This window comes from Rhopalosiphum maidis, chromosome 2 (assembly GCF_003676215.2).
Source record: "Rhopalosiphum maidis isolate BTI-1 chromosome 2, ASM367621v3, whole genome shotgun sequence".
NCBI lineage: Eukaryota > Metazoa > Arthropoda > Insecta > Hemiptera > Aphididae > Rhopalosiphum > Rhopalosiphum maidis.
This window is the reverse complement of record NC_040878.1, coordinates 54,627,370-54,639,578: the sequence shown is the minus strand read 5'-3', so window position 1 is coordinate 54,639,578 and position 12,209 is coordinate 54,627,370. Positions and strand designations below refer to the sequence as shown.

At 21.8% G+C, this 12,209-nt stretch overlaps 1 protein-coding gene across 6 annotated transcripts in view; it reads left to right on the top strand.

Moving 5' to 3' along the window:
* LOC113553468 (protein unc-13 homolog A) overlaps positions 1-12,209 on the top strand; it is a 160,609-nt gene that overhangs the window by 22,995 nt on the left and 125,405 nt on the right. For 2 of the 6 annotated variants that reach the window (XM_026956813.1, XM_026956814.1), the window contains 9 exons: positions 1,407-1,523; positions 1,586-1,735; positions 2,570-2,684; positions 2,756-2,904; positions 2,964-3,066; positions 3,841-3,924; positions 3,992-4,142; positions 7,227-7,847; positions 10,934-11,542. In XM_026956813.1, coding sequence (XP_026812614.1) covers positions 1,407-1,523; positions 1,586-1,735; positions 2,570-2,684; positions 2,756-2,904; positions 2,964-3,066; positions 3,841-3,924; positions 3,992-4,142; positions 7,227-7,847; positions 10,934-11,542 — 2,099 coding nt within the window. Of the gene's footprint in view, positions 1-1,385; positions 1,524-1,585; positions 1,736-2,569; positions 2,685-2,755; positions 2,905-2,963; positions 3,067-3,840; positions 3,925-3,991; positions 4,143-7,226; positions 7,848-10,933; positions 11,543-12,209 lie in introns of all 6 variants that reach the window. The other 4 variants (XM_026956810.1, XM_026956811.1, XM_026956812.1 and 1 more) reach the window with 3 other exon arrangements.

Here is a 12,209-nt window from a genome sequence, read left to right as displayed (position 1 = left end):
AATTTCAAACTTAACTTTTTTGAAAACTTGCTGCATTTTATAAAATATAAGTGATTATTATTTTAGTTTTTATATTTAGATATAATATATTCGTTTAAATACCATAATATTATATAGATATGATATTATTTATTGAAATTTGTTAATACTTTACATATATATATGATATTTTTGTTTCTGAATTATGGGATTGAAAATTTTTTTAATACATAATACTAAAAAATACAAAAGGGCTTTGTAAATATTGTACATATAATACAATATCCGTAATCTGGTTGTATAATAGTACTACACATTCGGTAATCTACAGTGAGTAGACTTACTATTTGGGAAAAAGTATTTAGTATATACATAGAACTCTTTTTAATTTTTATACTACACGGTACATACTATAGTTGTTTTTATTTTATCAGTAATGTTAATACTTTAGATTATTTTATGTTTTTATAGATTTAAACATATAAACACAAACATATTTAGCGATAATATATATATATATAGTATTATTATTACAAATTTTATAATATATAAAAAATATACAAATAACATAACTGATAAAATATTAGATAATATAAAATAATAAAACACATTTCTAATAGAAAAATAAATTACCAATAGCACAATATAAATGGTATATAATAAAATATTTTTAGAAACATACGCTGACAGACAGTCTCTGCTCAAAATCATTTTTCATTGTATACAATGATTTATGATAGAATTAAAATTTATCACATTGATCACAGCAACCTACTCATGCGAGGTACGCTTAACAACTACCTACCTAATAATATACAGTTGAGCGATTATTGGGGTTTATTTTTAAAAAAAAAATTAAAAAATACCTTTTGTTATTTGTATAATTTAATATTGATTTACACGTTTGAATCTATTTAATATTATATCATCTTCATTGGGTTCTCGCATCAATATTGGATGAGTGAATAGGCTAAGATAACTTAAACTATTTTTTTAGTACTTGTCGATCCATCAAAATGTTTGCTTTTCAAGAGTTGCTCTATTATTGCGATCTACTGTAGTAAAATAAACCTAAATAGCTAGATGGAAAGTTTTTTTATCCTTTGACAAATAAGGTCGTACCTGTTCTTGTCAACTCCATCATATGTGCCAGGGAAGCAAACTCGGGGGATTTCGGATATAGATCTACCTTTTTTTTTTTATTTGTATAAATAAGTTTTGATAAATTTGATTGGAAACCTTATCGACACCCAAATTTAATGAATATTAGTTATGACAGCTAATATTTCGGTTTTGAGAGTAAAACGAAAAAAATATCTAAAAAGTTTTCCAACATGTTGTCCCTTATGGGTAATTTCTTGGGATATTGGGTAAAATTATACACAAAATAATAATATAAATAATAGGTCAAGCCTTATTGTGTATAGACAATGACGAAATCTGTGATATCGTGGACTACCAGAAAAAATTCGAAATCCTAAACACTTTCGAACAAGATTCAAGATCTGAAGATGTTTCAGCACAATTTCAATATTATGGGCAGTGTAAGTAACTTTTTTATATTTATAACGAACAAAATGCATGGTTTAATATATTATTAATTTAGCTGCAGGCAATTCAGAAGATAGTGATTATACAAGTGATTTTAATTATCCAATATGTCAGCAACAAGCAAATTCCTCAGCTTCTCAGTTTAGAAATCTTGCCGATCAATTAGAAATGAGTCCTTGCAGTAGTCCAGATCATCCAAATACAAGTATTTTAAAACAATTTGTTGCATTATTTTTTTATTTTTTTATGGTATTTGAGAAAATTGGAAAATAGGAAATTAATATTTATTATTATTAAATTATTATAAAATGTAGAACATTAATCATAGTAATTTATAAACACGATATATTTTTTTAAAATTTTTATTGCATAAATGTTAATATTTTTTTTTCTAGAAAATATTTTTCAAAAGACCTTTTTTAGGCTAGCATAAAGTTTAAGCAAAATGTATTATTGTTATCGGTAAATGTCTAGTTTTCTCATATTTATTCGTCGTGTATTTAAATTTTATTATAGTTCTTAACTAGTTTTTTAAATTTTCAAAGTATTTTATTTATATTTCTTCTAAGGAAAATATAATAATCTTGTATTCTTCCAATCTTCGTTAAATTTCAAATCAAAACTTTAAATTTATATTTTATATAAACATAACAAATATTTTTTATCAGTCTACTAATCTAGTTTATAAACTTATTATTATAACTTGTGCATTCTCTCGATAATAGACCTGATTTATAACTCTTATCATTTTAATTTTAAAATAAGCTAATTTATTTAAACATCTGCTCATATAATATATCATTTCATAATAATGACTATTATTAAGTTCAGTTGTGTAGAAGTTTTCGTAAAAGCTTTTATACAAATAATACTACTTAGAATAGTTTAATTTATAAAAAAATAATTTTCAAGTAAATTTTCATTTAATATAAAATGATTAAGTAGTATAATATTGAATTCTATTTTTATAATATATAATGAAAAGTTGTCTAATTTTAAAATAAAATAATTATTTTTATTTATTTTTTCATAATTTTAGAAAGCTCAGCGGGTAGTCAACATTTATACGATTCTCAAAGATATGAAGAAAGGAGGATACCAGAGGATGATCTTTATTATAATAGTAGGCCAAACAATTATAAAGACCACAAAAGGTAATATAATTTAATGGTATAAGGATGTTATTTATAATGTTTTATTGATAATAAACAACAATAATGTGCAGGCGAAAAAATGACTATAAAATAGGAACCAGTGAATGGTATGATGAAGGGTCTTCAACAACATTCCTCGACCAAGAACAATTTCCCACTTCTTCCAGACATTCTTGTAAAAAGCATATTTCTAAATACCATCAACGTAAAGCAAATAAAAGTATGTTTAAATTACATTACTTTTATTGTACGTTAGATGTTTTATTTTAATATTTTTAGACCGGAGGTCAAGTTTGGAAAGACAATCGGCTTTGTACCGACCGACTTACTATGAAGAATATTATGATAATAGGGACCAATTTGAACCTTATGACAATAAACAGTAAGTTACTTAATTATTTTTAAGAATTAATTTTTAAATTAGAATTACTTTTGTCTATTTGGAAAAAAATCATTATTCTAACAATATATAATACCTACACAGTATTTAAAATGTTTTCATATTTATTAAAAAAAGTATCGAATTTTAAGTTTTAAATGGTTATCTATCGTGAAAAATTTAAATATTAAAAGATAATACTTTTCCGTTGTTGTGAACTATCAGGGCTGAATAATGATAATCTAAAATATATAATAACTAAATATTATTTGAATCAAAATATAAAAACTGTTTCATTTATAAACCAGTAGTCCAATATACATTTAAACATTTTCTGTTCGAGTATCAACTTAAATTATAGGAATTAATTTAAATACCAGAACGATTAATATTTTTTGTCAAACAAAATTTTGAATAATTCTATTATTATTTTTTATTGATCGTAAAATTCAGTTTAATATCAACAATAATTTTATTGTTATCTAGGATAAATAATAAATTTTATGGGATAACACATTTTTTACTTTATCAGAATTCGGGATATCATATAAAATATTTTACTAAACTTTAAAAAAATGTTTTTTCATTTTCTTTCTGTACTTAATAAAAAAGTAATATAATAGTGAAAATAATAAAACATTATAATATCATATTAAATAAATATTGTCTTGTTATTCATTAATTATTCAAATTTATTAATTTATTATATTCAACCATACATTAGGTTGGTAAATTTATTTATTTATAGGTAATTTAGTTTTTGTTTTTATTTTCTAGAAATTGTGAACAAGTTATTCCATATGGACCAGAAAAATATTACAACGATGGACCCAACGAAGAAATTTACAACTATGATAATAGGTAAAACAACTTTCAAATATTGCTTATCAACTTAAGTAAAACTTATGATATACTTTTGTGTGTGTAGTTATAGTTATGCGGATCAAAAGGAGGAAGATAGTCAATGGGATGGTGGGGGTGTTGGAGAGTACTACTATTCGCCTGGGTCGAGTAGTGACACTCAACAGCTAAAAACCACATACCCCGTTCAGCAAGAAATCGACGAAGAAAACGAAGAGGTAGTAAAATCAATAAAAAATATTTTTGAAAACTGGGAAACTACTATTTTTTGTACATTTACTAAAAAAGCAATTGAATATAGGTTTGTGTTTATTGTTAGTTTACAGGGTAGAAAAAATGAGTAAGGTGTGATGTTAAATTGTATTTTTTGACTTTTGAGTCCAATAAAAATACGCTTCGCACATATTTATCCAATTATATTTGTTAATAGACGAATAAGGGTATGTAGGTCACAGGTATATTGATTATGACTTATAATAATATAATAATTTGTATATTTAAAAAAAATTAATATAAATTTTAGTATTCAATAATAATTAATCTATTGTTATTAATATAATTGGTATCTAGTGTATATTTATACAAAATTAATATTTTAAAAATAGGCGAAAATAGGTGAAAAACATATTTTAAATTTTTAGAAATATCAAAATATTCTTTGTTTATTATGAACTAAAATTTTGTTTTAATTAAATATTTATTATAATTACGATAAATTGTTAATATTATAATCTATTTTCAATAGTATAATTTTTTGAATATTTAGTAATCGAAATTCGTTATTAATTTAAAATAGTGATGTATTTTATTCAATTTAGTTTAATAATTGTTATTATTAACAATTATCTTATCTTTAAAATTTGGATTTATATTGTATTTAAATGAAGATAATTTATATTATTCAAGTGAAAAGATACAGGTCAATCTATTATAAAGTTGTTTAATAAATATAGTCAATCTAATGTAAATAAATATATTTTAGTAACATTTTTAATTTTAAAATAAAGAACAATAGGAGTATTAAGTAACAATAATGAAATATTATAATTTAAATTGTTTGGTAGATATTGTTACATAATTGATTTTTAAGAAATTAAATATTTAATTAATTTTTAAAATTAATTTTTTAATTATGTAGTTAATTGTACTTATTTTTCTTAAACTTTAAGTTCAAAAACATAATATACTGTTTAAAATGTTTAAATTATAAAAATAACTTAATTTTAGTAATAATAAAATAGTTTATAAAAATTATAACTGATATTGATAGAAAGATGATAAAAATAATTTTTTCATTTAAGTTTATCATAGTACAAGGTAATGTTTGTATTTAGTATTAAAAAAAGCAGGCAAGTGGATATCGTTCTATTGTATTATAGGTGTGTTAAATTTGAATAAAATAATTAAATGATTATTGGATACGAAAAACGATTTTGAGCGAAAATAGTCTACTAGCCTATATCACAATGGGATATATTTTTTAGCATTGCTATTTAAGTAATTTATTTTACTTTATACTTTTGTAGTATCATAGTAGATGGATATAATTTTTTCTGAAAATATTGCATTTATTATATTAGTATTGAATTATTAAAATAGTATGTATTTATACCGTATTAATCATATTAATCAACTTATATAACTTAAAACTTAATAAAATTTTTTTGAAAATACAGTAAAAAGTAGAAATTGAATTATAGTACATATAAATAAATAATATTTTAAAATATATAAAGTATTATTGCGTATAGTGAAAGTCAAAATAGTATAAAATACATACATTTTTAAGTTCCCATAAATAACATTTTTAAATTATTGGTAAAAAAATAATTAATATATATTATCATTTATATAAGTAATTTCATTCATTTTGGAAATTAAAATATCTATAAAATATATATAATATAATTAACAATACACATTTTTTATATTTTATGGTTTCAATATAAACTACTTTTGAAGAATCTTGTATAACATTATCAAAACTTAGATACAAAAATAGGTTTTGATATATTTGTAACTACAAAATACTTTGAATTTTTTTGTGATTTTACCGAAATTTGTCAAAATTCTAACTTAAAATACATAAGAATAACTTATATAGGATCTTATAATAAATTTTCAAGACTCTTGACCCAGCTAATAATTTTCTTATCAGTAAAAAAAAACTAAAAAAGATTTAAAAGTTGTAATGCCTATAGATAGTTAAAAAGGAGTTAAAATATTTTAAAAATGATAGGTACTATAAAAATTTTATAGATATTTCAAGTAGGTATTTATTATTTTTTATTTTTGAAATGCTCATAAAAATTGATTTGGCTGTCCATTAAAATTATTTTTCATTTTTATACATAGTTAAAAACTGTTAAGAATAATGTATTAATTTTTTAAATCTTAGATATAAAAACAAACATTTTTATGAATTTCTAATAAATTACAAAATTAATTATAAATAATAAAAAATTATTGTCGCTATAGATTTTCGATATTTTTTAATTTTATATAACAATTTATTGTAAGCTTTGTTTAAATGTATAAGCATTTATATTCAGAAAATTATTTTTAATCTACATTTACAAAATATTTGAAAAATTGAAAATTTCTTTTTCTATTATTAAATTAACAATAGTTGAACTATTTTGATAATTTTATCATTCATTTTATGACAATAATATAAAAATTTATTATTTTATCGAAAATTAGATTACATTTTTCTTTAATTTTTTTATTTGTTTTCTCAATTATAAAAATAAGTACTGGAAGAATTTTTAAATTTGAATTGTATAAAGTAAAAACTAGATTAAATTTTATATCAAAAACCACCTTCAATTTAAAATATCGAAGCATCTTATCGATAATTTATCGTGTATTATAACAAAAAAAAAAAAAACATATGTAAAATAAATAATTATTGGCTTATAATTATATTATATTGAAACGTTATTAATTCTTAATGTATTATACCAGCGGTTCCCAACCCATGGGCTCACTTGTGTAGAACTGGGTCGTGGATCATATATAATATTAAAATTACTTATGTGCCTATATATTTAAAATAATATTATTATTTATTATATACTTTTATTATAATATATACCTAATAATATTATATTTATTATATTCATACGTATATAGGTGTGCTATTAGTAATTAGTTGGCTTCAAAGGTTTTTTTACAAAATTGGTGGTCCGCACAAATAAAAAGTTTGGGAACCACTGCATTATATAATAAAGTGTATTATTAAAATAAATTATTTATATTTATACTTTTTTGTATTTTATTATATGCAATTTGTTTTTTAGGTTTATTTTTCACCGAACCAAAGTTATGAAGATCGTCATTACAATGAAATTCCTTATGAAGTATCATCACCAGCTGTTCCAGCTCAAAGGCATAAACAACTTCCTGAAATACCCACTAAAAAGATACCTTATATGGATTATTACTCAAATTCTTATTATAACGAACAGGTATCGGGTACCAAAAAAATGTTACCTCAAATTCCTCACTCTCGTATTAAGCAATCGCCTTCATTGCCACAAACTTATCAAAAAATTCAGCGAAGAGCTAGCATTGATCAGAGGTCCAGTTCATTGGATCATAAAGATGGTGACTATACATACACAGAAACTATAAATAAAGAGCAATTTGAAGAATATGATGATGGATATTATAACGATAACGTTAACTTACAACACGAAAAACAGTATGCACAAAATAATTCAATGAATTTAACTAACACGAATAACGAATATGAAAGTCAAGGAGATATAATTAATGATAAAAAAGAAGAGACCGAGGGATTTAACCGTAGGGATACATTTATGAAGTTTTATCAAAGAACAGTGAAGCATTTAGAAAATCCCAGAAGTTTTTTTCAACAACACAACGATTCAGCAGAATCACAAGAAGATCATAAAGAGGTGATCGATACATCTTATTTAGTTATTAAGTATAGTTAGTTTTAAAATATCTTTAGGCATTTTAACATACGTTTGATCATAGTAGGTATATATTATATTTGTTGAAGTTGATTGATCATCATTTTTAAACCTTGATCGACGAAAACCAAGGATAATTTTTAAAAGAATTTATAAAAGTATTTTACCATGGTATAAATTATGAAAAATAAATTTTTCAAATTGGTACTAGGTAGCTAAAATGTTAGTAATACAATTGTAAATAATATTTTGTGACCAATCGTTTTTAATACTTTTGATAAGAAATATTATGAAAGAATTATATTTTCAATATAATAAATATTTTTATTTTTTATATTATACTCTAATAGTCCAATAACTTTTTTAAAGTTAATATTTAACAAATAAGATTTGTAGTTTTTCATAAACAATTAATAAATACCTAAAATATGGTCTGAAAATTTTATTAGGTAATTTAAACATTTGATGTATGATGTTTTAAAGGATTAAATTTGTTCATAATTTTAAAAGTACTTTTATCACTTGCTTTTTAGGTAGGTTTTTTTGATTATAGAGGTATTGCAGGGCATTTCTATCTGACCAGATCTATTATAAGAAAAATGAATAATAATGACAATAATTATTTTGGAAATTAAAAAAAAAACAATTACTATTTACTAATATTTGTTCAATATATTCAGCTTTTAAGTGAAGTGTGTATTGAAGGTAATTCAAAGAATTATTACCTACTTATATATAATTTATATAAATTTGAGTTTATGCAATTTCAAATATTTCAAATATATCAAATATATCAAATCAATAAATTAGTATGAAAAAACTTATGTATTACATATTTAATATATATTTTGTATACATCTTTATTTTAGTAGATATTTTATTTTCCATAACATTTTCCAGTGATTTAAATATTTTCTTATCGGTTGATTTATCCAACAGTTTATTTTACTACATAATATTTTTATATTGAATTAATATTTAAAAAATATTAGTTTTATTTTAATATTATGATAAAATGTTCATTATTTAAATTTTTTTAATAAAAGTCTATCTATGTATTTAATTATAAATAAATATTTAATTGGTTGTCAGTATATTATTTTCATTATAATATAGAGAAATTTTAGATCATCATTTTATTCAGAGAATATTTTTAAACTTAATATTTGAAATTTGAAGAGTGAATTTATTGATAGTTTAAATATTATTTTGTTATTTATTTTGTATATTTTTTTCCAAAAATCAATATAAACTACACTCAGATTGCTATGATTAAATTGTAAGGTTTTTTATGTAAGTTAGTAGTCGTATTTATGGTCAGTTGATATTTTTTAGGTACTTTTAAAGTTATATAAATATATTAAAGAAAATATATGACATTATAAATTTAAAAACTATCCTTCTTCGTTTATAAAAATATAAAATTTGAATATTTCTAAGAATTTAATTTCGTTATAATCATATTATTAAAAGTATTTAAAATCATTTTTTATCCGAATGAAATGGTTATAGTAAGTTTATTTCGTATAATGTATCAATGTGTAAATTGTATAATGATTTATGAGTTATAATTATAATAATTCATATAGTTAATTAATTTTATATTATGTAAGTGTTAACACTGCAAGATTAAAACTTTAAAAAAAAGGATATAATAATTTAAATATTTTTTGTTGTATAATTTCAACACAATTTGTATTTTTATACCCATAATTTCTTTTTAAATTTTAATATACATATTTCATACTATAAACATTAACACTACAATAAATTTTAGATTTAAAGTTCTTAACAATTATAACACATATTTCAGTATACGTGTTTGCTTATATAAAGAATGATAACTGATTCACTATACATACTTATCATTTTATAACGGAGTGCAATCTCTATTCTCTATAGTCTATAATTTTCTAGCGCCTATTTTATTTTAAATAAATTATTTTTAGTAATTCTTATAATTAATTAAATATTTTAGAATATTAACAATATTTATTCAAGTATATAGTAAACCATAATTCGATTTTCCAGAATTTTTATATTTAAATTATATATCAATACAAAAATAAGTTAACATCGTTAAATTAATGACACAGTACACAATATATATTAAGATTATAATCTATAATGTCTTATTTATTTTATTTACAAATTCGAATTGAATAAAATATAATATTTATCAGAAAGATTTAATAGAAAGGGCATTCAAATCAGAAAATACGGAAATGAAAATATGCTCTCTTATTACTTTGGTTTGAAAGGAAAAACTCTCTCACAAACTAATTGAAATTCAGTAATGTAAAATTACACAGATAATTAGCAATTGTAGAAATGAATAATTAAATTGTATAAACATGAATTAATAAACGTTTGAGATTACTTGTCTTCATTTTAGTTGATTTCTATTGTTTCAAATTCATTAAATACTATGCCCGGTATTGAAATAGTTGATTTACATCATTTTTTGATGAACATATGTTATATAATTATTGGTTAAACCAGCTTCTTGTATTAAACTGTTCAAGTTATTAATGAACATAAATTTAAAATTATAGTTTTTGTTAAATATATGAAAAATACTTTGATATTGTAAACAGTTTAATATTATTTTGAATTAATATTAGAAGTTTTATAAAATTATGTATTACTACGATATATAATTGTTATTTAGAAATGAAAGTTTCACATTTAATTTATTTTTAATTATCTAGATATATTTTAGTAAATAATTATTTATAAATAAAATTATTATATTATCTTATTTTATATAAGATATAATAAGTAATAATTAATAATACCATTAATTTCGATTAATATTTCAATATAAAAGACAAAAGTTGTAATAACTATACAAATTGATTAAAGAAAAATATATAGGTACAATAAAAATTTTGATTCAAATTTTGTAAATAGTTGGTAAAATTATTATACATTTTAAGTTTAAAAATTAATTAAGATATTAAATAGTTTTACTTAGAGATCCTATACCATGGACAAATTTAAAAACAACATTGATAATACTGTTATATTAATATTTAAAGAGCTATTATTATTTTTTCTTATTTTAGGAATCTTTTGAAACGGCTGTTTCGTCAGTAAGTACGTCTAACCGACGTTGGATGCAAGAGATATCTTCGTCAAAAACAAATAGTTATGAACAGTATAAACCTAAAGAAGATACATCATCTTCTGTTGGTTATACATTAAGGCAACAGGAATCCACTGATAGTTATCAAGATGAATTACTACCGGTGGAGGACCACAATGACGAACCAGAATCACCCAGGGTATTACCAGAAATTCCTGCTTCTACCGGTTCTGTTGATATGTTCTCCAGTCCCATAAAGCATTTCCCACCCTCTTTATCACAGCAACAGCAACATCATCAACTACAACAATTACAACAACAACAGCAACACCAGCAGCAACAGCAACAACAACAACAACAACAACAGCAGCAGCAGCAACAACAACAGATACAACAAAAACAGCTACAGCAACAAGAACAAGATAGTATTGAAGACCAAGAAGATGATGATCAACTGGATCTAGATGACGAAAAAGAGTTGTCAACTGAGGAGACCAGACCTTCAGAACAAACGGCTCCAGAAGAGAAAAGTAACTTGGCTAGAATGCGATGGCATAAGGCGTATAACAAGATCGTTCATCAACTGAATGTGAGTACTTTTAATATTTTTATTGCTTTTTTTTTTTAAATATTAGCATTAATTAAAAACCTATTTACTGATTTGGCAATATTTTTTCGAAAAAATAATCTAATGGAATAGGCTAATAATTTGACTTATAAATTAAGGCTTAATTTTTAAAAATAAAAATAAAACACTTTAATTTTGACAAGTAGTTATTATTACAGGTGTAGTATTAAGTAGGTAAAGCGTACAGTATTCTATCTAATATGTAAAATATAAATAATTACATACAGCCATGTTACAATACTAAATAACTAAATAAGTACAATACGTATATATAGTTGAAACTCGAAAGTAATCGGAGTTTAATAACAACTTTTAATAAGTTCAATAAAATGAAATGTATTATGTACTCTATAATATTTTTTTATAATAGACTATAATCAATAATTTTATTTTAGACGTATATATACAAATAAAATATTCATAATAATTTTAGTTATTATAAAACAGTATTTTGAAGGAATTTAAGTATGTATTTTATTCATTTAAAAAAATAAGTAATTTTAGTGGAATTAAAAATATAATTAAAATACAATAGTTATTGTAGAAATTGTTTGTCCTTTTATTTACTTGTACGTTTTTAATATGATTGACATACAGGGACATACAATATGATATTATAATATTTAGG